The sequence below is a fragment of the Triplophysa dalaica genome, chromosome 2, assembly GCF_015846415.1.
Source record: "Triplophysa dalaica isolate WHDGS20190420 chromosome 2, ASM1584641v1, whole genome shotgun sequence".
Lineage (NCBI taxonomy): Eukaryota > Metazoa > Chordata > Actinopteri > Cypriniformes > Nemacheilidae > Triplophysa > Triplophysa dalaica.
Window position 1 is genome coordinate 15,735,066 of NC_079543.1, and position 27,519 is coordinate 15,762,584.

The 27,519-nt window shown below is 42.4% G+C and overlaps 1 protein-coding gene across 3 annotated transcripts in view; it reads right to left on the minus strand.

Annotated features, from left to right (window-relative positions):
• gk (glycerol kinase) overlaps nucleotides 1-27,519 on the minus strand; it is a 166,009-nt gene that overhangs the window by 73,465 nt on the left and 65,025 nt on the right. For all 3 annotated transcript variants that reach the window (XM_056764107.1, XM_056764089.1, XM_056764098.1), the window contains exons 8-11: nucleotides 25,348-25,414; nucleotides 16,659-16,694; nucleotides 3,671-3,738; nucleotides 3,481-3,523 (exon numbers count right to left, since the gene is read on the minus strand). In XM_056764107.1, the coding sequence (XP_056620085.1) occupies nucleotides 3,481-3,523; nucleotides 3,671-3,738; nucleotides 16,659-16,694; nucleotides 25,348-25,414 (214 nt within the window). The remainder of the gene's footprint in view (nucleotides 1-3,480; nucleotides 3,524-3,670; nucleotides 3,739-16,658; nucleotides 16,695-25,347; nucleotides 25,415-27,519) is intronic.

Here is a 27,519-nt window from a genome sequence, read left to right on the forward strand (position 1 = left end):
CTGCCTAAAGTGTTCCAGGCAGTTCAACACCGACTGGGCGTATACTGCGGACAGTCGCGCTGACATGGTGACAGAGTTGAGTTCCATGCCGAAAAAAGAGGATGCTATGCACCGGGGAGAGCTTGCTCCTTTCTCGGTTGACCTGTAGTTCCAATCGATCTAGGTGCCAGAGCATCAGGTCCCTTTGCGTACACAACAGATCTTGCGAGTGTGCCAGTCGTCGAGTTAGTTCAGTACGCGCATACCTTCCTCTCCTCAGGGAGAAAGGGCGGCTTCCACGATCTTCGTGAAGACCCGTGGGGACAGGGACAGACCGCGAGGTACTGATATGCCCACCCCTCAAACGCGAACCGTAGGAACTGCCAGTGTTGAGGGAGGATCGAGACAAGAAAGTAAACGTCCTTAAGGTCGATTGTCACGAACCATTCCTGACACACGATGGATGTCAGGATGCGCCTCTGCGTGATCGTCCTGAATGGCAGCTTGTGAAGGTTCTTGTTCAGGGTACGCAGATCTAGAATGGGGCGCGACCCGCCGTCTCTTGGGAACGATAAAGTATGGGCTGTTAAACCCGCTGAACATCTTGACTTGAGGGACAAACTCGATGCCTGTTTCGCCAGAAGGGTGGCGACCTCTTCCCGAAGTACGGAGGCTTCCCTGCCTCTGACAGAGTTGGAGTGGATGGCCCGAACTTGGGAGGGTTTCTGGCGGACTGGATCGAGTAGCCATGACGGACCATTCTCAGTAGCCACCGAGTCAGTGTGGGCAGCTCTCAAGCTCCCAGGGAGGTCACTGTCGGTGCGGAGATCCTGCATTATACCCGGGTCGGCCTTACCCACGTGGAGCTCTCTTAACGCCTTGGCCTGGTGGACCTGCAGGATGGCCATGGCGTGAAGAGAGGAGGCAGCCTGGCCTGCGGCAGCGTAAGCCTTCGACACCAGTGATGCCGAAGTCTTACAAGCTTTGGACGTAGGCGTGACCGATTTCTCCAGGTGGCAGCCTTCTGCGGGCACAGGTGCACTGCAACCGCACGTTCCACCAGGGGGATATCGACGTAGCCTTTGGCTGCCCCACCATCGAGGGAAGTGAGGGAGCTGGATTGACTGTAGCGAGCCGTGAGTGGAGCGCTCCAAGTCTTACACAGCTCCTCATGCACCTGCGGGAAGAATGGCACAGGGGGTGGGCGCGGTTTGCCACCGCGCTCCAACCCCAGGAACCATGTATCCAGCCGCGAGCGTTGGGGAGGAGGCAGTGCTGTGCACTGCAACCCAATACTGCAACCCACATATGCTTCCTCCAGAGCTCGACCCCCTTGGGGGGGGAGACTCGGAGTCTTCAGCACTTGGCTGGCAGGTTTATGCTTACAGAGCTCCCCATATCACTAACGCTGCTAGCAATGGCGGACATTGGGGCCTTAGCCAACGACGTCACAGCCCGGGTAGCAGACGAAATGGTGGCTGGTTCCCGAAGGAAGACAGCCACCCGTGACCGCAACTTCTGGATGACCATCTGCCCGGGCAAGATGTGTCAACAAAAGCTGCTTCAGCGATGCTGGACGCCCAGACACCTGATGCAGCTATTGTGTCCGTCCCCCTCCTTGATGAGGGTGCCGCACCCAAGAGAACAGAGGGTCAAGCCGCGCTGGAGAATGCTCAGTCCTGATAAGGACTTTTTAGAAATATCTCTAAAAACCTCTGGAACCGCCGAGACGCCCAGGGGAAGGTCGCTGCAGGTTGAGACGATCCGCTGCTCTACGTCGTAGATCCGGCAATGTAGTTTTTAAAGTATTAAGCTTGTTCGTGATCATGAGCGATGGCTCTGAAGAACAAAAGGTAGATGAATGCTGCACGCCATCCGAGGGCTGAGTCCAGCATGCAAATTTCATAAGCCAAATTTCAGTGGCCTCTTCTATAGTAGTCAGAGTTGATTGGTTCTCAAGGGCGAACCCACATGCACTAACATTGTACCGAAGTTAACAGTGTAGAAGCACCCAGTACCAAAGTGAATTGTATAAAGGGGACATAACTCATTAAAGAGTACATAATTAGTGATTTTTTAAGGTCCTACTTTGGTTTATGGAGTGTCCAACAACAAGTTTATGTACGTAGAAGGTGTAAAAACAACATTGGGTGTGCAATGGTGAGAGGGTGTGGGACATCAAGAACTTCAAACAAATCACAGACGGCCTCCACATCCGTGTCTGGCCCTCCACCCGACAGCTCAAGTCGGGCTACCCAGCAAAAAGTTTAGCCTTAGGTATGTTGGCCCTTTAAAGACACTAAGTTTGAGGTCACATACCAGTTGCAGCCTTATGCTCAATATAAGATCTCTCCTTCCGTTTATGTCTCCCTATTAAAACTGGTCCACCATGACGTTGATCCCGACCGCAAGCCTCAAGAACCTCCACTGCTATTGGACTACGATGGGTCTTTGGTATATGAATCTGGATTACGCTTTGAACTTGTTTGCATTTATGCTTTATTAAACATTAGCACTTGGATTCAAACAACCCCAAACGCTCTCCCATACCACCACAGCCCAATCGCATAAGCAGTCAATAAGGATGTAAGTAAATCAAATTTGTTCTTTTGGTTATAAAAACTAAATAAAATACTTGCATTGAATTAAAACGTTTGATTACTGTGGCATCCATAATGAAAAAGTATGCTTTTAGGGTTATATCTGCCCATGACAGCTGTTTTATTCTGGATTACAAAAACCCTGATGGGGCAGGACACAACTATGATATGCATTTTTAACTGAAAATATACATTTATATTTAACTGTGTCGTACCAAAACTTGATATATTACAGATCTCAGTCTTTCAATGTACATGTGTATTTTAATTTTGTTGCATTAAACTCTTTCTTTTGAAGAATGTACATGTTACATTAGATGTATTTTTAGAGTATGCATTTAAAACAATTTTAATTAAATTATTTAAAATATATTGTACACTGAAAACCTTGAGTATACAGATATTCTTGAGAATTATTTTATGTTTAGCTTGTGGAGCGAATGCCTCAACTAAGGGCGTCTATGATAAAAGACCGTATTACACAATGAGGGTGGGGTCATTGAGCAACACATTTCACCTCAACAAAACTGCAGTGAAGAGGTAAATCTTTGTAAATCCATCTAACTACACTAGTCCTTTACCTCATTGTTCCCCAGTCAAACAAAAAGCAATTTTAAAATGATGACTGTTTATGCCTATTGAGGCATAAATCTAGGCCATGATCATGGATTATTGCTGAACCAATGTAAAAGCATAACAATTTCTGCGTTCCGGAGAGGGAAAACGTTCTATGGTATGGCTTAATTGTTCTTACAATTTGGATTATAAAGTGTTATTATGCAAGCGATACATTTCCTATAATTTTCAACATAAAAATGGCTTCTGTAGGTAGGATATGTTCTGTCCCTTATTTTAAAAGTCTAAAATCTGTGATATATGGATAGCAAAGTATATTAAATACCTTTGTTCCTATGTTTCTAAGAAGGAAACAACCAGTCCCATAGCTGTAAATAAAAAAGTAAGGCACTTTGAGCAAAAAATCATAACCAAAATAACAAGGCATGGCAAAAGAAACCATTTCAATCATTTTGCACATGGACATCTTACAATAACGTTGTTGCTATAGGGAAGTTAACTAAATAAAATCATACGTATTTTTGGCTTGTCCATCCCTGAAGCACATCTGTCCAACCAGGGCAGCAGACTGGTCACCGAGACACTGTGTAGAGAATAAAATATTATAAATGATATATATCCATCCATCCAATTTGGTTTTTGTTGAAACCAGTAACTTTGTATTGGCACCTAATGTATTATGGCTCCTGTATGAACTTTCGCTTATTGCTCCTAAACTCTTTGTAAGTCGCTTTGGATAAAAGCGTCTGCTAAATGTCTAAATGTAATGTAATGTAAATATATACACACCAGACTTCTCGTGTAAATAAGTCATAACAAGTAAGTGATAAACCTAGTGTTGTATAGTTAGTAATAATATCTGTTTTTATGTTACAAATATTAAAGGTCTTGTCACTTATGGTAATGCACAATGTTGAATTTGGGTGCTCAAAATCTGCGCATGTGCAGAGCATTCTCCCCCATTCTACACTTCACGAATTCGCCTTGCATATAATAACAACAGATGGGGGACGGTTAGTATGCGTATTTGGCGTGCTGTCCCGGCAAGAGGGCTTCGAGCTCTGTGGTTTCTCCGAACTCGGAACGCCCGCCCCTTGTCCAGGGGAGAGGATCCAGTGTGTGCCAACACTCAGGTCATTCCCCCTTGTTATGCTGCGGTAAAATAGGCTGATGGTGAGGAGTTGGGGTGGAGGAGGAATGCTGCGAAAATGTAGGGAGAAGGCGTCTTGTCTTTTTGTAGGGGTTTTTCTCCCAGGCTAAAAGATGATTGGTGAGATTGGTTATTGGAAGCCTGTCGAGTTAGTTATCTGATAGTGAGATTGGTCATGGTTAATTATCTGAATTGTGAATTTGGTCATAGCAAGCCAGCCGGGTTAGTTATCTGCACGTAATCCTCCCGAACTTTGTTAATAAAACATAATTTATTATATTGACTGGATTAGTCTGCACAAACATAAAAAACTTTGTTAAGGTATGGTATTAACTCAATTTTATTTATATTCACAGGACAGCGCATGAAATTGTAGTGGTATGGTCACTTAAACAGAGGATGACTGACAGATGTAAGCATTCCTGATCTAGAGAGTTAAAATAATGCACTTTCTATCAGCATTTTAAAATTTTTAAACATATGAGATCGACATTGACTTCAGCCCTCAATAAGGAAAAGTGGGATTGGACAATGGATTAACATTTTGCAACCATTTGAGTCCACCTGATGATATTTTGAATTGAAACTGTCAGCTCAATTGTGATATCAAGTAAGCATATTTAACCCTCTAGTTTCGGATGGTGTTTTGGGGTCCTTTAGAAGTTTTGAGATGCCTTGATATTTGTGTTTTTTCAGTATATTAAAAATATAATAATCAGCACATTATATGCTATAATAATATGCCACCAACGTGTATGCACATGCTCAATTTTTATCGAGAAAATTATGGTTATGCGTGGTCAGAAAAAATCTTTTTTTAGCCGGTTATGGAGTGGTGCTGCAAACACGCGAGTTTCAACTACTGCAGTTTAGCCAAAATAATCCTTAAAACCTACGTAAAAAAGTGTTTACAATGGTGTTATTTTTTTACAATGGGACTTTCTGGGTTGCAGATGGTGGGCTCTCCCTCTTCCTCATGAATATTTGCTCGGTGGCTTTTGGTCGGGGTCATTGAGTGCAGCTATAACACGTCAGAGGGGATCTGGCCCTCCCTGCTGAGCCTGGTTTCTCCGGAGATTTTTTTCTCCATTAATCAATAATTGGAGTTTGCGTTCCTCTCCACAGCAGGGCAGTGTTGGCTTCCTCATCGGGAGACTGCATTTATTTATTAAATAACTAGATATTATTATGCTCGTTCTATAAACACCATGCACTGTGCTATGTTTTTACCTTTTCTTTTTTTCCTGTTTGCCCCTGTAAAGCTGCTTTGGAACAATGCACATTGTGAAAAGCGCTATATAAATAAACTTTAATTGAATTGAACACGAATGCAAACGTACCGGCATGAGAAACAATATGAACAAGAATAAACAAGAACAAAACACTGAACGGACACAGGACTATGAAAACACAGGGCTTAAGAAGGGAAACATTAACGAGGGATAATGAAGAAGCGAGAGCGACGGGCAGTTGACAAGACTAAACATTAAAGGGAGACAGGTGAGGGAGATGAAACACTGATGGGAGACTAACGGAGAAAAAAGGGGACGGAGCTACAAGGAAGACATGTGCCGAATGTGAAAACAAATGAAAAGTGTCTACAAACAAGACATAACACACAAACACAAGACATGGTACTGTCACGTCCTGTTCACATCGCACGGAACTAGAACAGGAATGCCAGGACCATGACAAATCACAACTTCTAAAAGGATCTATTTCTATATGATGCTAATTTGCCAGGACAATACTTTATACTGTAGGAGGGGAAATGAACTGCACATTAGATCCGCTAAAAGATTTATCTACTGGTATTGATAAAACGCATACTAAGTCCAGAGCAGTACTACAATTTCTTTTGAAAGATCTTAATCTTTTAGATATTTGGAAACATTTGATGGGAAGTCTTCAATCTTACATTTGTTGTCAAATTATCGGATTCTGTAGTTCCAAAGCTAAGAAGTCCAAACAAGAATTGAAAGAATTAGAGAAACAGTTCAAAGAGTTAGAAAGAAAAATATTAAGATTATCACAAAAATGGCTTTTGCCTAAATCAAGATATGACGAATTGTCGACAAGCAGAGCGGCACCAAATGTTTTGCAGCAAAAAAAGTGCTTTCTATGAGCATGGGAATAAAGTGAGAAAAGTACTTGCGTGGCAAATTGAACAATGGCAAACAGAAAGCGCCATTATAACTATAGTAGGTCCAGGGGAAAGTATAGTCCATCCATTAAAAATTAATGAAGTATTAAGTCATTACTACAGGAAATTGTAGAGGCCATTGATATCATGAAATCAGGGAAAGCTGCAGGTCTTGATGGCATTCCTATCGATATCTATAAACATTTTTAAAGAAAAATATTGCAACCTTTTCTAGATATGATATTAGAATGCCATGAAGAAATACTTCAAATTTCGATGCGAGAAGCTTTATATTCCATTATAACCAAAACCAGAAGAAAAAAACAAGATGCGAAAAAATGTGTGCAGTTACTCTTTTCAATTCAAATATAAAAATATTATGTAAAATCTTAGTAAAAGGCTAGAATTAACAGACCTGATAGCAATTGACCAAAATAGTTTTATACACGAAGATGGGATTTCATAATGTTTGAAGAGTACTTAATCTTCTTCATGAACCGAGAGGGGTACAAGATACAGCCCTTCTATCATTGGATGCAGAAAAGCCCTTCGATAGGTCCATATTTATTTGAATTATAAGATAGAAATGAAACAATTTCAAAGTTGCGCCTGCAAGTTCACCACTTGGCCCCGGTCGGAGTAGTGGGAACTTCTTGGGCACGCATCCGGGCCTAGGTCTCAAGATAACGTGAGAGTTTCAGGGGCTGAATTTAAGGCAATCCGGGGTCACGGAGGATGCTCGGTGGTCCCCTACCCTCTTGAAGGAAGTGAGCACCGTCAGGAGGGCCGTCTTACTCTGTGAGGAAGATCGGAACCTACGAGGGGCTCTTGGGGGGCAGTGAGGCTACCCAGGACCGCTTAGGGTCCCAAGAGGGTATGTAGCGGAGATGAGGCAGATTCCGTCCTCTCGCGCCCGTTAGGAACCTGGTTACCAGGTCGAGTTGTCCTAGAAACTTTCCACCGACTGAGTCGTGATGAGTGGCAATAGCGACTACATACACATTCAGTGTGGAGGGGAGATGTTAGTCTCCAGTCTCGTAAGAAGGAAAACACAATCCTGATCGAGCACCTCAGTGGGTCTTTCTCATTGAGAGAGAAACCAGGACGAGAAGAGGTGCCGTCTAGAGGCGTGTAACCGCCTAGTAGATGGGGCCCTAGCCTGGGTGATGGTCTCTGCCATAGACGGGGAGTAGCCATCTCAGGATCTTCTCGTCCCGTCTAGAGACAGACATGGGTGTGCCAGAGGTCTGATCTGGGATGCCAGAACGTGTCCTTCCCCTGATAGAGCAGGTCCGCTGTCAGGGGAATGGTTCAGGTGGAGTTGCTGTCCAGAGCATCAGCTCTGAAGCCAAGAGCGGTTAGACCGGTGTGGTGTTACCAATAACTCTTTGTGCTCCTGCTCCCTGACATTGCACAGTGTCTGTGCAAGGAGGTTCCTGGGGGGTGGAAGGTGTTCTTCAGCCCGCCCCGCGGTCAGCTTTGCGCAAGGATATCCGTGCCTAGGGCAGGGAATACCAAGCGGGCAAATGATGGTGTTGCGGTAGAAGAACAGGTTTACCTGGGCCTACCCGAACAGCCTCCAAATGAGCTGGTCTGCGCGGGGGTGGAGTCGCCACTCTCCAGGAGGCATAAACTGGTGAGAAGGCATGTCTGCTGTCTAGCTCAGTTTGCACGTGGTGTGTGTGTGGCCCGCAGGGAACGGGTCACCTGTTGACTCCACCAGAGGAGGCGTCGAGCAAGTTGTGTTAGCTGCTGTGAGCGAACGCCACCCTGACGATCTGTGTACGCCACAGCTGTAGTGCTGTCCTCGGACCAGCAAGTGCTTGTTTGCACGAGAGGCCATAGCCTGCTCAGTGCAAGTAGCTCAGCCCACAGCTCTTGGCAATTGATATGCCAGCGCAGGCGGAGGTCCGTCCAAAGCCCCGCCTGCGTGCCCGTTACACACTGCACTGCACCCCTGCAGGGAGACGTCAGTCATCACCACGACCTGTCTCAACCTGCCCAGAGGGACCTGAGTCCGTAGAAAAAGTCATGGAAGACTAGGGTTTATGGTGCGTCGGAAGCAGGGCGATATTACCATGCGCCTGCTGCCGGTGTGCCACACTCTCCTCGGAACTCGACTCTGAAACCATTGTTGGAGCGGTCTCATGTGCATCAACCCTGGGGGTATTAACCCGCGAGGACGCCATGTCCCAGGAGCCTCTGAATTCTTTCAGGGGGACAACTGTCTGCCTGAAATGTTCATTTCAGGCAGTTCAACACTATTTGGGCGTGTACTGCAGACAGTTACGCTGACATGGTGACAGACTTGAGTTCCGTACCGAGAAAGAGGATGCTCTGCACTGGGGAGAGCCTGCCCCTCTCTCGGTTGACCTGGAGTCCCAATCGATCTAGGTGCCGGAGCACCAGGTCCCTTTGTGTACATAACAGATCTCATAGTGTGCCAAGATAGGCCAGTCGTTGAGATAGTTTAGTACCCGCACACCTTCCTCCCCTCAGGGAGAAAGGGCGGCTTCCACGATCTTCGTGAAGACCCGTGGAGACAGGGACAGACCGACAGGGAGAACTCTGTACTGATATGCCCGCCCCTCTAAGGCGAACAGTGGGAACGGCCGGTATCGAGGAGGATCGAGACATGAAAGTAAGCGTCCTTCAGGTCGATTGCCACAAACTGATTTTGACACCTGATAAATGTCAGGATGCGCCTCTGCGTTAGCACCCTGAATGGCAGCTTGTGAAGGTGCTCTGTTCAGGGTACGCAGACCTATGGGGCGCAACCCGCCGTCTTTCTTGGGAACGATGAAGCGCGGGTCTTGACCCAGTGAACATCTTGGTTTTGAGGTACGAACTCGATGCCCGTTTTGCAAGAAGGGTGGTGACCTCTACCCGAAGTACGGAGGCGTCCCTGCCTCTGATAAAGGGAGAGATGAAACTTTGGGAGAGTCCCGAAACTTTGGGAGAGTCTCTGGCAAACTGGATCGAATAACAAAGACGGACCGCCCTCATTAGCCAGCGAGACAGTGTGGGCAGCTCTCGAGCTCCCAGGGACTGTAACAGGGTGAGCAAGGGGGCGGTCTGCTTCATCATGCCACAGGGGGTGGTTCGTTGGCTGGCGGAGCTAACCGTCTGTCACGGGGGTCCCTGGAGGGAAGGTTGGCTCTGCCTACGTACCTGCCTGGCGGGACAGCTGCACGCACTGTCGGTTTGAGAGTGGTAGTGGCTGTCGTGTGTGTACGACCCTACGGCTCGCCAGGGCGTGAGGTCGGGTGTGCCGGGCACAGTCCAGTGGAGTGTGTGATCGGCTGCAAGTACACCCAGGGAGAACCGAAAAACTTTGTGAGTAAGTGGGCGCCAGGCCCTGAAAAGGGTCCGGCTTTGGTGACGAGGCAGGAGCCGTCCCGTACCGACCGATCTGAGCCGTAGCTGTGAAGGTTCGGGCCCGATGTTGCTCTCCCTGGGGTCTTCCCGTCAGTGTCACTTCTCGCGAGAAGGTTGCTGACGGGGTGGAGGTTTCCCCCTCGACTTCCGCTTCCGGGGTGCCGCCAGTGGGGGCACAGGAACCGGAGCCGAAGGGGTCCTGGGCTGCCGGGAAGCAGACATCATGCGAGATCTCGGAGGCCTCTGGGCGGCCGAATCGCAACGCGGTAAGGTATGGCTAATCGCCACTGTCTGCTTCTTCACCGTCAAAAACTGCTGAGCGCAGTCTTCGACGATGTTATCAACAACCCACCCTGCAAGACTGATGCATCAAGAGAGCAAACTTTCTCGGTGTCATTCATCTGCGCAAGGTTCAGCAGGGGGTGTCTCTCCTGGACCACTACTGTGGACATCGTCCGACCCAGGGCCCGCGCCGCCACCTTAGTCGCCCATAGAGCGCTGTCAGTGGAAGCACGGAGATCCTGCATTATACCCGCGTCGGCCTTATCCTTGTGGAGCTCTCTCCACGGCCTGGCCTGGCGGACCTGCAGGATGGCCATGGCGTAGAGAGAGGAGGCAGCCTGGCCCGTGGCAGTGTAAGGCTTCGACACCAGTGATGCCGAAGTCCTACACGCTTTGGACGGTAGGCGTGGCCGATTCCTCCCAGGAGGTAGCCGCCTGCGGCACAGGTGCACCGCAGGCGCCCGTTCCACCCGGGTGATGGCTGCCCCACCAACGAGGGAAGTAAGGGAGCCGGAGCTGGTTTCACTGGATCGGTCCGTGAGTGGAGCGTTCGAAGTTTTACAAAGCTCCTCATGCACCTCCGGGAAAAACATGGCACCCGGGGTGAGCGCGGTTTGCACTTCGCTCCGAGCTCAGGAACCACGCATCCCCGGATAAGTATGGATAACATCACTTCTGCTTCCTCCTGAACTCGACCGCTGGGGTTGGAGCTCGGATTAGTCAGAGTTGGATGCCAGTCTCCCTCCGATGCTGCGAGTAACATCTCACTGTTTCCGAGTGTGTGCGTGAGAATCCGGACGGTATGCCACCGTCGGTTGGGGAACGTTCAGAAGAGCGAATCGGGGTGTGATCGGCCTGTGAGCACTTGGCTGGCGAGTTTACGTTAGCAGAGTTCCCCATATCACTAACGCTGCTAACGTGGGTGATCATCGGGGGCGTAGCCACAGATGTCACAGCCCAGGTAGCAGACGAAATGGTGGCTGGTTCCCGTAGGAAGACAGCCACCCTCGACCGCAACTTCTGAATGACAATCTGCCCGCACTGCGGGCAGATTGTCAACGAAACGCTGCTTCAGCATGCTGGATGCCCCAGACGCCTTACGCAGCGATCGTGTCCATGCCCTCCTCGATGAGGGTGCCGCACCCAAGAGAACAGCGGGACATGCCGCGCTGGAGAATGCTCAGTCAGTGTCTGAACACCTCCGGAACCGCCAAGACTCCCAGGGGAAGGTCACTGCAGGTAGGGACGATCCGCTGCAACACGTCGTACATCCGGCAATGAAGAAGAAGCAGAATTCATTGAATTCGTTCTGTTCGTAGTCATAAGCGAAGGCTCTGAAGAACAAAAGGTAAATGAATGCTGCACGCCGGCTTCCTCTTATACCGGATATCCGTGGGCGGAGCCCGGCATGCAAATTTCATTCGCCAAATTTCATTGGCCTTTTCTATAGTAGTCAGAGTTCATTGGTTCTCAAGGGTAAACCCCATCTGTCGTTCTCGACACAACGTTGAGAGACCGACAGAAAGGGAACTATGGTTTGATGTAAAACGAAAACTTTTTGTCTTATTTTACCCCCATTTGAGGTAACTAAGTGTATTCCAGGAATATGTGACGCAAGTTTTAAGGTTTTAAGATCTGGTCTGAGAAGTTAGGGAATCTATATGTAAATGTTAAGATTTTTTCATGTGTTTTGGTGTACCTAGTTATTTGCTGTGTTTCTCTCTCTCTTGCTTTGTCTTCTGCAGTCAATGCGAGTTGCTGCCTCCTCGATGATTTGGGGGTCAGCCCTCCTGATGATGATTGGATGCTTTAAAGAATGTTTCCTTTCAAAAGGCAGAGAGCTGGTGGAATGGATCCCTCTTGCGACTTTGCGGCCGGTCGTAGGGCTCAGGGCTCCGGCAGCCACTAGACCAACACAAGGTTATTCTGTGTAGTGTTATAATGTTCGTTATATCAATTATCCAAATAAAAGTGATAGAGAAAGTTTTTTTTTGTTATTTGTTTATGTTAAGGTAGTTACGTTAAACCTCTGTATTTTTTTTCATCTTAACAGGTTAGATATTTCCCCCTCTCATTTGAGGAATTGTTTTGTTGGTTATTTTGGGTCAGGGTCTCCCTGAACCTCATCACTACACTTATTAACTTGCTTCAAGACTGTTCATATTCTTTTAATGAAACCAAACTCTTACTGTTTATTAATTACATTATTTTGAACCATAAATACCATGAAAATTAATTTGGTGTTCTTTGGTTTGTGAGTTGGTCTGATGGCTGGGAGTGTCTCTTTAACCTTAATTGCATCTAACCCCTAACAGACTGATATGAGCAAATTCGTTTAGAGAAAGTGAATGTCGACTCGTATTTTAATGCTTTCGAACGCCTTGCATTGGTCTAAGGATGTTTGGTCACACCTGCTCCAGAGCAAGTTGGTTGGTAAAGCACAAGAAGTATGTGCAGCTTTATCTGTCGTGATTTAGCAGGAAAGACCCCAATTGCAGGCAGCGGTGATGAAGGGGTTAACAAAGAGAGTTAAATAATAAAATATAAACGAAACAAAAACCGACGATGGGGTAAAACGTTAACAGAACAATAAAAATTACTAACCTAACACAAAACAAGGACTTCCCATGAGGGGGCATAAACAAGAGACAGGATATCAAAATAAAACACTGCAAGAATCTAACTGAGGTAAGCATAACATGCCCTGCAAGAACCAAAACGAAACAGCACAGTACAGCAACCACAAGGACATAAATAGGGAGACTAACAAAGAAGGATAACAATGGGCTTGTGTCATGATCGAAAATAATATGTTTCTCTCCACACAAAACCAAAGGCTTTGTTATGACTCTGCCACAAGACCAAGAAAAACATGACATGATGAGGCAGAATCATGACATGTATCTATCCAAGAAAGTCTTAATTATGATGTTATGAAAGCCACGAGACTGAGAACCTACGATTAGTGACCAAAGCATACCGTCAGAAATTCTATACTCATTTGAGAACTGCCAATCAAACTTTCATGAAGTTTGCCAATGAAAAGGCGACTCTTCATGATAAAGGGAGCTACTCTAGCAAATTTAAGCATTTTGCAGCGCTCCGTGAAGTTTTGCTTGTTGAAGATTTTAAAATGTGTTACCCGACAAAATTGGGATGTATTTAAACAGGGAAAAAGTAACCACTCTTGCAAAGACTGCTGTATGTGCCGACGGGTTTATTTTGACTCATAAAAGCACAAGCTACTAGAAGGCGCCCCAACCCCATGAAAGCACACGTTCGACTTGCAGCATGCGCATGCTGCGCAGACAGTATATTACATTGCAGAACTGCGACTGCTCCGTGATCTTGAATTACTCTTGTAAAGGCTTGGAAATCTCACGCATCGATCCAGGAGGCCAAATATATATATCTAATAAGGAAAATCACGACTTTTATTGAAAATATTATTTAAACGGTTTTAAACATTATTTTTTACGATTGTTTAGGTCATTACAGATGGTTCACTGAGGGTTCGCTAATGCAAAGAGGCACTTTATGCAGCTTTTCTTTTTATTTATAAACAGATACTTGCAAGCCCTGTGCTGAACAAAGTCCTGTGTGCGGGTTGAGATGTAAAGGTTCCGATGGGTTCAGAAATCTTGTCCTGCTGAAGTATGGACTATAGAGCATCCAGTCCGGGTGTCCAAGTTTGTGAAAATAAGGAAGAGAGTAAGTATGTCTCAAAGGATACCCTCTTTCCTCCCCCCCAACAGGTAATATAATGTTTTCAGAGAGAGAGAGAGCAGAAATGTTTGTGGTCAATATTTACCATCATGAAAAGGTCTCCCCCACCTGAATTTGAATAGACAAATAGGAGTTGAGCAGGGGGAAAGTTTCTTTGTCCTACGCAACAGCTTATTTGCAGGTTTATGGCCTCCTGTCAGACAATGTTATTGGTCACACTTTATTTTAAGGTCCAATTCTCGGTATAAATAAACCATTAACTATGACTTTTGCCTCAGTAAACTGCTAATTTGTTGCTTATTAATAGTTAGTAAGGTAGATGATAGGTTTAGGTATTAAAGAGGATTAGGGATGTAGAGTATGGTCATGTTGAATATGTGCTTTATAAATACTAATGAACAGCCAATATCCTAAAAATAGGCATCTAATAAGCAACTAGTTACTAGTGAGAATTGGTCCCTACACTCAAGTGTTACCATGATATTGTATGAAGTGTATGATGCGTGTCATGGTAACAAAACAATTATGGGGGATCAGTTTGATACTAAATATAACAGCTTTGAAATACTTTAAGTTGTGATTCATTCAGATGTATGAATACAAACAGAACCTAAATTAAACTCGCATATTTATTAGTAACAGGTAAATTAGAAGGATAAGGATCCATAACACAGCAAGAATATAGTATACATTATTGTAATAAAGATTCAATAAAAGGAAGGAAGGAGGAGGGAACCGGAAGACATCTTAAACATTTAATAAAGTAATATAACAGCCGGCGGCCCCTCACAGACGACCGCCGGCGAACAAAACATAAACATAAATACAAACACAACCATAACACAAGTTCGGGCCCGGTCCTCTCTCTTCGACGGTCCGGTCGCTCGTTCCTAACTGTATCAACATCCAACGATTTACAGTTGAAAGAAAAAGTATGTGAACCCTTTGGGCTTACTTGGATTTCTTCATAAATTGGTCATAAAATGTGTTCTGATCTTCATCTGAGTCACAACAATAGAGAAACACAGTCTGCTTAAACTAATACCGCACAAACATTATACGTTTTCATGTTTTTATTGAACACAACATGTAAACATTCATAGTACAGGGTGGAAAAAGTATGTGAACCTTTGGGTTTAATAACTGGTTGACCCTCCTTTGGCAGCAATAACCTCAACCAAACGTTTCCTATAGTTGCAGATCAGACCTGCACAACGGTCAGGAGAAATTTTGGACCATTCCTCTTAAAAAGTATTTCAGTTCAGCAATATTCTAGGGATGTCTGGTGTGAATCGCTCTCTTGAGGTCATGCCACAGCATCTCAATCGGGTTGAGGTCAGGACTCTGACTGGGCCAATCCAGAAGGCTTATTTTCTTCTGTTGAAGCCATTCTGTTGTTGATTTACTTCTATGCTTTGTGTCGTTGTCCTGTTGCATCGTCCATCCTCTGTTAAGCTTCAGTTGGCGGACAGATGGTCTTAAGTTTTCCTGCAAAATGTCTTGATAAACTTTGGAATTCATTTTTCCATCGATGACAGTAATCCGTCCAGGGCCTGAGGCAGCAAAGCAGCCCGAAACCATGATGCCCCCTCCACCATATTTCACAGTTGGGATGAGGTTTTGATGTTGGTGTGCTGTGCCTTTTGTTCTCCACACATAGCGTTGTGTGTTCTTTCCAAACAACTCAATTTTGGTTTCTTCTGTCCACAGAATGTTTTACCAGTAGTGCTGTGGAACATCTAGGTTCTCTTTTGCAAACTTCAAACGTGCTGCAATGTTTTTTTTGGACAGCAGTGGCTTCCTCCGTGGTGTCCTCCCATGAAGTCCATTCTTGTTTAATGTTTTCCTTATTGTAGATTTGTCAACAAAAATGTTAGCATGTGCCAGAGAAGTGTTTAGCTGACACTCTAGGATTCTTCTTCACCTCATTGAGCATTCATTGAGCACCTCATGCGCTGTGCTCTTGCAGTCATCTTTACAGGACGACCACGCCTAGGGAGTGTAGAAACAGTGCTGAACTTTCTCCATTTGTAGACAATCTGTCTTACCGTGGACACATGGACATCAAGGCTTTTAGATATACTTTTGTAGCCCTTTCCAGCTTTATGTAAGTCAACAATTCTTGATCGTAGGTCTTCTGAGAGCTCTTTTGTGCGAGGCATGGTTCACATCAGACAACGCTTCTTCAGAACAGCAAACTCAAAACTGGTGTGTGTTTTTTATTGGACAGGCAAGCTTAAATCAACACATCCAATCTCATCACATTGATTGGACCCCAGGTTGGCTGACTCCTGGCTCCAATTAGCTCTTGTAGAAGTCATTAGCCTAGGGTTTCACATACTTTTTCCACCCTGCACTATGAATGTTTACATGTTGTGTTCAATAAAAACATGAAAACGTATAATGTTTGTGCGGTATTAGTTTAAGCAGACTGTGTTTCTCTATTGTTGCGACTTAGATGAAGATCAGAACACATTTTATGACCAATTTATGAAGAAATCCAAGTAAACCCACAGGGTTCACATACTTTTTCTTTCAACTGTATACTGACTTCAGACAAAGTTAATGACATTATTTGTCCATTTAGGTGCAAAAAGCTGTGGTAAAAGTTTGAAAACAATGTATTCCATATCCAAATATTTTTGTCAGACTTAAAAAGTTACTCGGGCCCAGGCCTGGGAGGCCACCATTTCCAACCCATGGGTGTACTCCCATATACTCTATTCAAGAACGCAGCAAATTCATATCAACATTCATATTTATTTTACACAAACCAACTTATTTCTCCATTATCAAAAAAATGTAGAAATGTTAACAATCTTACCCCAGATATGGGAACACCAGTTAAAGGGCCAGATTTCTGTGTGAAGACAAATAAAGAATATTAAAAAAAACAAGGTAATGATACATTCTTTTGCAAGCTTCCCTTAGAATTGTTGCAGCTGTATACGAGAACCAGTCAATCAATCAAAATCCTTATAATACATTTTTGTCAGTATGCCTATGCTTCATACCAAATTTTGTGCAAATTTTGTAGGTGGAGTTCGAAAAAGTATGTTTTCCATATAATTCAATATGGCCAACAGAAAGTATGGTGGAATATGACAACTCTTATATCAAACAACTTGGCTTGAGGCAACAAATATACTTTTGTGAATTTAATACCATTATGTTGATATCTTCATATGTTTATAAAAGTATTTTGATCAATTTAATTATAGGGGGGCGCTGGCCTATAACTTTACAAGTCCTCTCAGAACTTGACCTTGATGAACTATGACAGGTTTCTGAATAATACATTATTGTGTTCGTAAAATACTGCATTTTATGACAGAATTCATAATGAATAAGGAACATTGGTTATAGTTCAACTCGAAATGCCTCAAGGAATAAAACAAGACCACACTTATGATTTTACATCAAAGTGTTTCAAGAGTTATAAGCAAAAATAGACATTTTTATCTCTGAACAAGTAAGTGGCGCTGTACAGAAACTGTGTATGTTACCTCAGGTCATGACTGGGATGGCCTTTACCAAGTTTTGTGTTGATACACAAAAGTTTGGTGAAGATACAGCAACAAATCCATTTTGACGTGCTCGTCATCACATTCGTAGATGCACTATACGAGAAGGTATTGGCCTATCAAAAATATTCTAACAAACTTTAACATCATATGACGTCAGATATGCATTCAAATTGGCATTAGCCAAGGGTTCAGAGGAAAAAATAAGTTAGTTTCTAGGATTTAAGGATAATAGGTTTGAAAAGCCACTTTGTGGCGTGACTCCAAATAATAATAATAACACTGACGGAAGGAATATGTGTCCACGCGACTTCGTGGCTTGACCCCTAAATATAGCTGCAAGCAGCAATTACGGGGTCAAGCCCAACAAGGGCACAAAAGAAAACAAATGTTCTGATGATTAGTTTCTGCATAGTAGATTAAAAAAACATGTTAGCATAAAGAGCACAATATAATTGCTTATAGCTTTAGACCACTAGATGGCACAGTCCCAAACTTGTGAGGGGAACTAGTGATGATACAAACCAAGTTTCAAAAAAGTTTTGCAAAGATCCCAAAAATAACTCTTTGGTATACATACATAAAAGCATTTTTTATCGTTCAAACATTTCTTAATAACGTATTGTTAGGAATGTCTCTAGATGCTATATACCAAAATTACTACAACAAGTGTCTGGTCGATACATTAGAAATTGGCGAAGATACAAAATAAAATCCATTTTGGTGTCAAATTCGTTTTTTGACGCGCTGTACGAGAAGGGATTGACCAATCAAAAAATCTTTAATAACTTTTTTCAGCGCTGCCTTGAATAATTCAAAATTGTGGGATTTTTTTGACAGAAAATGACAGCATAGGTATGAGCTCAGGATTCAGTGGTAACAAGAATTTAGTTTCTATGGCATGCGGTTTAGAAGGTCTGAGCAACAGTTTATGTGACATTTTGAGGGATTGCGGTAGAGACTCCAAATTTGCACTGAATGTTGGCACTGTCGACTATCTTGCGTGCAAAATTTCATATTTTTCCTGCGTACGGTTCTGTGAGCTGCCATAGATTCCATGGCAGCAGATGAAGAAAACTAAAGGATACAAGAAATAAGAAAATTAACGGATACAATAGGGGTCTTCACCCCTACTGGGCTCGACCCTTAATAAGAGAACTAACGGAAGCAATAGGTGTCTACGCCACTTCGTGGCTTGACCCCTTAATATAGCTGCAAGCAGCAATTAAAGGAAGAAGAAGAAAACTAACGAACCCCCAGCAATTAAGGGGTCAAGCCCAACAACAGTCCAAAAGGAAATATTTTGGACATGTCAGATGATCAGATTTTGTATGCTGTACACTGGAATATGACAAGTTTGATATAAAGGTGTCAGGGTTCCTGTTTAGTGTGTCTTTGTTACGTCTTTTGCATTGATGTTTGTTTCTTCTGAGCTCATGATGTGGTTGACAGCCTGCCATTTGCTTTCTCGTAATTGTGGTGTGATCCCGCCCCATCGTCACCCTGTTTATCTCCTCTCTATTGTTTCACTCTTCTCACCTGCTCTGCTCATTGTCTTCTCTCTCCTCTCCTGTCTCTGGTTTGCTTTATGACTTTCACCTGCTCTATTCGTCGTCTTCTCTCTCTCTTTCCCCTCCTGTTTTCTGTTTTGAGTTCTGATTTCCTTCCCTTTATGTTCCCTTCTGTTCTACTGACCTGCGTCAGACCGTTGTGTGCTAAATATATCCTGTATATTATTTCAGCAGTACTGACTGCCTTACCCACAGCATCCCTTAGCCTTATCTACAGTTGAAAGAAAAAGTTTGTGAACCCTGTGGGCTTACTTGGATTTCTTCATAAATTGGTCATAAAATGTGTTCTGATCTTCATCTAAGACACAACAATAGAGAAACACAGTCTGCTTAAACTAATACCACACAAACATTATACGTTTTCATGTTTTTATTGAACACAACATGTAAACATTCATAGTGCAGGGTGGAAAAAGTATGTGAGACCCTAGGTTAATTGGATTGGATTGGATTCAATTTATTGTCATTACACATATAACAAGTACAGTGTAACGAAATGGATTTAAGAAGAAGAATACAGCAAACATAAGGGAAGTGGAGAGAAAAACAGATACACATAATACACCATAGACAAGACTTGCAACAGGGTAAGATAATCCAGCTCAGGCAAGCAGCCATCCGGTCCTGCAGCCATTACGGTGCTTAACACAGACCCGCTTGCCAAGCTGGCGGGTCAAAGCTACGGAGGTTTGGAATTGGTCAGAGTCAGTGTTTGTGTGTGTGTCTGTATGAGCGATAAGGTCCAAAAGTCTGTGTGTGAGTGTATGATGGGGTAGGGAACGCAAGAGCGTCTCGCCACATTGCCCTTCAGGGTTGTTTCTCCAGTATCGCCTCGGCCAAGGCCAATCCTGGTTCAAGGGGGGCCGAAAAGATAAGATTACAGTTGTTTCGTTTTGAGGCGAGTAAACCGCATTCCAATTCCACGGCTACTCTCTTTGTCCATTCTGGTCTCTAAAATCATCAATTTTCCTTTCCATAGCCGTGAGCTTTTTCAAGATGTAATCCATATTGCGATTAATAGTCTCAGTCTCAGTGCTGACCGCTCTTCCCACGGCCTCCGTCAAAACGGGAAGCTTTGTGAGGCTTTGGACAGCTTATCCCGTTTTAAGAATTTTTCGATAACCCAGGGCAAAGCATAATCCAATCAGCATAATACCTGTTATCATGGTTCTGAAAAGAGCCGCCAGACACACGATCCGCCATTTCTCCCACGCGTACATCGTGTTGCCAGCTGCGAACGTTCCATCAGGGCATTCAGGTTCACCCGAACCTTTGTTTCTCGTCGAGAAAATGGTGTCAATTGCGCTAAGTGACCAGTTGATCAGATCCATAATTTCCAAGTTTCGAGAGCAGTGCAGAGAGAGTCTCTCAATAGATGAGACGAGACAAGACAGGAGACAAAGCAGGGAAGATATGGGCAAGGACGGGGAGAGTGAAAATGCGACCGCCTCCGATGAGAGCCAAACGAGGAGAGGCTTTTCCAAGAGCTAATTGGAGCCAGGAGTCAGCCAACCTGGGGTCCAATCAATGTGATGAGATTGGATGTGTTGATGACTTTTCCAAGAGCTAATTGGAGCCAGGAGTCAGCCAACCTGGGGTCCAATCAATGTGATGAGATTGGATGTGTTGATGGACGATGCAACAGGACAACGACCCAAAGCATAGAAGTAAATCAACAACAGAATGGCTTCAACAGAAGAAAATACGCCTTCTGGAGTGGCCCAGTCAGAGTCCTGACCTCAACCCGATTGAGATGCTGTGGCATGACCTCAAGAGAGCGATTCACACCAGACATCCCAAGAATATTGCTGAACTGAAACACTTTTGTAAAGAGGAATGGTCCAAAATTTCTCCTGACCATTGTGCAGGTCTGATCTGCAACTATAGGAAACGTTTGGTTGAGGTTATTGCTGCCAAAGGAGGGTCAACCAGTTATTAAACCCAAAGGTTCACATACTTTTTGCACCCTGCACTATGAATGTTTACATGTTGTGTTCAATAAAAACATGAAAACGTATAATGTTTGTGCGGTATTAGTTTAAGCAGACTGTGTTTCTCTATTGTTGTGACTTAGATGAAGATCAGAACACATTTTATGACCAATTTATGAAGAAATCCAAGTAAGCCCAAAGGGTTCACATACTTTTCTTTCAACTGTATATGCATTGTCATCGTGTTTATTGTTTTGCCTTTTTGACTGTTGTTGTTTTACCCCTACATTCCTTAGTTCCTGTAAGTTGTTTCCCTGCCCAGCTATCTCCCGTTGGCATCAGAGATCCTCGACAGGTAATACCTTCGCCCTCTACCCCCAGGCACCGCTTCCACTGCAGAGGATTCCCCTGACGGGCCATGCAATCTCTCTCTCAATGAGAGTTGTCTTCGGGTCGGGATTACTCCCCATGTCCGATTCTCCCTCCGTGGATTATTATCCGGTGTTGGTCCTTTTTGTCAGCAGTGTCTTTAGATGCTGCATACGAAATGTCGTTTTAATCGAGCAACCCGTCTGGGTTTGGGGGACACAAATTATTTTGATTCTGAGATGTACATTTCAAAAGATATATGCAAACAAAGTATACGTATAAGTGTGGAATATTGGTGGCGCTATGGAGTTTGGGTTAGAGACTCCATATTTGCCATGGTAATACATCATACTGTCCTTTACGCGTGCCAAATTTCACAACTTTCCCATGCACGGTTCTATGGGCTGCCATAGACTTCCTTGGCAGAAGAAGAAGAATACTAACCGAAGCAATACAGTTGAAAGAAAAAGTATGTGAACCCTTTGGGCTTACATGGATTTCTTCATAAATTGGTCATAAAATGTGTTATGATCTTCATCTAAGTCGCAACAACAGAGAAACACAGTCTGCTTAAACTAATACCGCACAAACATTATACGTTTTCATGTTTTTATTGAACACAACATGTAAACATTCATAGTGCAGGGTGCAAAAAGTATGTGAACCTTGGGTTTAATAACTGGTTGACCCTCCTTTGGCAGCAATAACCTCAACCAAACGTTTCCTATAGTTGCAGATCAGACCTGCACAACGGTCAGGAGAAATTTTGGACCATTCCTCTTTACAAAAGTGTTTCAGTTCAGCAATATTCTTGGGATGTCTGGTGTGAATCGCTCTCTTGAGGTCATGCCACAGCATCTCAATCGGGTTGAGGTCAGGACCCTGACTGGGCCAATCCAGAAGGCGTATTTTCTTCTGTTGAAGCCATTCTGTTGTTGATTTACTTCTATGCTTTGGGTCGTTGTCCTGTTGCATCGTCCATCAACACATCCAATCTCATCACATTGATTGGACCCCAGGTTGGCTGACTCCTGGCTCCAATTAGCTCTTGGAGAAGTCATTAGCCTAGGGTTTCACATACTTTTTCCACCCTGCACTATGAATGTTTACATGTTGTGTTCAATAAAAACATGAAAACGTATAATGTTTGTGCGGTATTAGTTTAAGCAGACTGTGTTTCTCTATTGTTGTGACTTAGATGAAGATCAGAACACATTTTTTGACCAATTTATGAAGAAATCCAAGTAAGCCCAAAGGGTTCACATACTTTTTCTTTCAACTGTATGTCCCACGATTTGTGGTTCCCATCGGTGAGTGTTGAGCACCGTTGCGGCTGTAATTTGTTGTGAGAGAAATACGCTAATTAGCATTTGTAGTTTTATTATATTGCGTCACACGTGTTTTTAAATTAATAACTTGTTATTGCCCAGCTACACCATTTCTATTTTCATTGACTAGGTTGCTATTTCAATTAATGACGCAGATTTATTGTATGATATTTATTTGTATATATTTGTGTAGCAAGCCAATGTATTAATGGTGTTCCTCTAGACCAGTGGTTCTCAACTCTGGCCCGCGAGATCCATTTTCCTGGCGAGTTTAGCCCTAACCCTGATATAAAACACCTGAACAAGCTAATCAGCGTCTTTAGAAATAGATGCTTTCAACTTAATGCGGCGCTGCGCAAATCCATCAGCGTATGACATTTAAGTACCGCAAGAGCAATTCAAGTGCAGATTGTTCAGTACGGATTTGAATCGCTCTCGCGGTACTTTAATGCGATATGCCAAACAATCTGTGCAGCCCTACATTAAGTTGAACTGTTCCTGAAGTCACTTATTAGCCTCAACAGGTGTTTAATCAGAGTTGGGACAAAACTCTGCAGGAAAATGGATCTCGCGGGCCAGAGTGGAGAACCACTCCTCTAGACCATTAACACAGATATCATTGCCAAATAATAGGTGGTGCAGGGGTCAACCAAGACTGTCAATAAATGCATCATTATGTAGAATCTCTTTTTTAATCACTAATTCTCTCACCGGAATCCTGTCCATATTTGGCCGCCTCAAATTGCATTTTATAGAGTTTTTTTATAACTCTATAATTTTTTATAGAGTGTAACTAAGTCCTATAGCGAGTAATCTCATCTCACGTTTATCTAAGGTTGATGTTTTCTTAGCTTTGATGAGTGTGCAATAAGAAGCAATTGCTTTATCGATTATAATGGCTTGATAATAAGAATATCATTGATAATTATCTAATGACTTAAATCATGATTATTTTGCTCAGGTGGATGCTGGGGTCTATGGTTGCTATTTAACATTACACTAGTGCAATTTTATTAGAATCAAGTCGGTTGGCATGGTAGCCAAGGCACACAAAGTCCATATGTCATTAGCGTTAAGCCGGTCGTTTTACCAACGTGCCTAATTCCTTTGCACAGTACTAGTATATTCGAGTATGGGGAGGGTGTTGTACTTTGATCTCTGTTTCACATATCCTTGTTTTTACCTTCTGTTAGTTTGCTAACAGTTAATTTACCCATTTCAAGCCCATCATGTTTACAATCATAAAAACCCCATCTCAGGGTTTCCCTTTGTTAGTGTTTTTTGCGTTGCACTATGCTCTTTTAATCAGGATTCTGTGTTTTTCTGTCAATATGGGGTGCTGTGTGTACATTAATGAGGAAAAAAAATGAACTAAGATGATTTTATCAAATGGCTGCAATATAACAAAGAGTGAAAAATTTGAATCTGAATACTTTCCGTACCCACTGTACATTGCATGAGCATTCACTGCATGAGTGCATAGCTGATCAAGTACTAAAAAAATATGTGTATTTAATGACGATTAATTATAAGTAGCAATTCCCTGAATGTAACAGTGCATACATCCTACCGTTGAATTGACACATATTCGGCTGCATTAAACATAGCAGACTTTTCAGTTCAGAGTATGAAAATATGGCATGATGAAAGTAAATATGTATATAGTTGTGCTCAAAAGTTTACATACCCCTTGCAGAATCTGGAAAAAGCTTAAACTTTTGAAAAATAAGACGATTTTTTTTAATTATTTTTTATTTAGTCCTGCCCTGAGCAAGTTATTTAAAAAAAATGTTAAACTACAGTTCACACTAAAGAATAATAACATAATTTAGCCCAGGGCAAAAGTTAAAGTTAAGTTAGTCTTAATACTGTATGATGTAAACGAACCAATCAATGACAGTTTTAATGTTTAGTCATAGTTGTTTAACTATTGTCATAAACCTCTGAAAATGGTTTTGGTGTTTAAATTGTTATTGTTTCATTTACACATCTTATTTTTTCATTTACTAATGTCCTTCAGAAGATTTAAAAATACATGAATGTTTTTTAGGAAATTAAATATATCCTTTTCACACCAAAACCATTTTCAGAGGTTTACACCCACATCACTTTAAATGAATTGTGTTGACTTTGTGGGCAGCACTGAATGTTTCTATCTATTGTAATAGTTGTGAATGAGTATTTTGATTGTGCTCAATGTAAAAAGAGGAAACTCAACATCATACAGTTACTGATGGACCAGAGTAAAAAATCCAGAAATGCTGAAAAAGCAAAGATTTCAGATTCTGAAAGGGTTGTGTAAACTTTTGAGCACAACTATAAGTATGAGAATGAAAATAAAAACAAATATTATGGCTGATTGCTCTTTTAATTCACACCACAAGGAACTTTAAGAAAACATTTGTTAATTCAAAGAAAAATGGATTGGCAATTTTGAGTAGAATTTGGAGTCTTCATAACTACTGAGATCTAAAGTGATTTAGCAGCACATCAGGCACCAAACCTGGACAAAATAACTGTCTGGTACATTTTCAATACATACATTAAAAAAATACAACCTAAAAAAAACACTTTCGAAAGTAGTTCTGTTATTATTGTAGCACAGCCATGTTTACTCTGTCGGAAATGCACCACCTTCTGCACTAGCAAAATGCTAGTTTTGCCAGACATGACAGAGAGGAAAGTTCAAATACTCATAGATGATTTTCAATCAGGCAGCCCAAAGAGAATCATAACAATACACAGCAAGTTCTAAGATGCATCCGTTTCTCTATATGGGGTAACACTTACCATTAAACCATAGATCTCTGAAGAACTTCTCACTTTGGGCAGAATTTCCATTGGTACCTCAAAATATCTGAAATATCAAAAATTTCACTCACAAGACATTCCTCTTGCAAAAATTATAAACCTTTAAATAAATTGTTGAAAAAATACTGGTGTGATGGTTTAAAAAACATTACTTCAGCAAACACAATAACTGACACTTGTTTTGAAAAGTGACTTAAAACCTCAGAAATAGAGCTCATGGCAAGACACTGAAAATAGTAGGATACACAGCCAAAGACATCAGTTATCTATTAATAGTAATAAAGAATGAAAAAGTGCAAACTGTGCAAACACAGCTTAAAAGCACATTTTATTTAAATACTTTAAAAAGTCTCATAATTATTTGTGAAATTAAGTAATTGATATATATATATATATATACCCTTAATTATATTCACGCTATGGTATGTTGCTGCTTTGTGTTAAACTACTTTAACTTCTTTACATGAATCTTCACTCCATAATGACAAAAAAAAAAACACTGCAAGAGTGACCCATGACAACTCGTGTCAATGTCCTTGAGTGGTCCAGCCAGAGCTTGGGAACCCAATTGAACATCTATGTAGAAACCTGAAAATGTATGTCTACTGATGGTCCCTATCCAACCTGGCAGAGTTTGAGAGGATCTGATCAGAAGAATGGCAGAAAATTGACAAATGCATATGTGTAATGCTTGTCTTGAGTATATAAGGGTGCTTTAACACAGTATTGAGTTAAGGGTATAAATACTTATGTAATGTAATTATTTCAGTTTTTAGTACATTTTCCAAGTTGTCACAAATCTGTTTTTGTTAAGGCATTATGGATTATAAAGTGTAGATTTGTGGAAAAAAAATCCATATAAAGTAGTTCAACACAAAACAGCAACATTACAAAATGTTAACAAAAATTAGGGAGTAGGAATAGTTTTGCAATCTGTATATACAGTATCTCACAGAAGTGAGTACACCCCTCACATTTTAGTAAATATTTAATTTTATCTTTTCATGTGACAACATTGAAGAAATGAAACTTTGCTACAATGTAAAATAGTGAGTGTACAGCTTGTATAACAGTGTAAATTTGCTGTCCCCTCAAAATAACTCAACACAAAGCCATTGATGTCTAAACCGCTGGCAACAAAAGTGAGTACACCCCAAAATGAAAATTTCCAACTTGGGCCCAATAAGCCATTTTCCCTACCCAGTGTCATGTGATTTGTTGGTGTCACAAGGTCGAATGTGTGACTGGGGACCAGGGGTGTTAAATTTGGTGTAATTTCTCTCACTCTCTCATACTGGAAGTTTTAGATTAGATTAGATTAGATTCAACTTTATTGTCATTACACATATACAAGTACAGTGTAACGAAATGTAGTTTAGGTCTAACCAGAAGTGCAATTAGCAAGTGCAGATATACAGTGTGAATAAATACAGAATACAATATTAGGAAAATAATTTACGATGGGCATGTACTATGAAAATATGACAATCGGTATGTACTATGAAAAATATATACAGAAGGCTATCTACTGTGAACATTAGTGTACAGGAGGTTATGAGCAGATAACAATATAGACTATACAATAGTGCAAGTGATTTGAGTGTGCATTAGTTACAGACATTAGCTATTAAAGTTACAGTGCAGTAGATGAGTTAATGTGGTTATTAAAGGTACGGTGCAATACATGAGTAGATGCAGATATACAGTTACAGTGCAGTAGATGAGTTAGTGCAGTTATTGAAGCTATAGTGCAATAGATGAGTAGATGCAGTTAGTTATGCGATAGATGCAATATGTAATAGATGAGTTACAGTGCAGTAGATGAGCTAATGCAGTTATTAAGGTTACAGTGCAGTAGATGAGTTAATGCAGTTATGAAAGTAGTCCATTAGTGCAAATGAGCATTCAGTGTAATATTCCTGGTGTGCAAGTGAGCAGTATAGAGTGCAAATGATGCTGTGTGTGTGTAAACAGTCCGGTAGAGCAGATACATGAAGTACTGGTGTGTACAGTTCAGTCATGAATGGCAGCCCTGTAGTGCAATGTAAACAATGTAATAGCAGCATTAAGATAAAGTTATGAGGGGTAGTGAAATCAGTGGGGGGCAGAGTTCAATAATGAAACAGCTCTGGGAAAAAAGCTGTTTCCAAG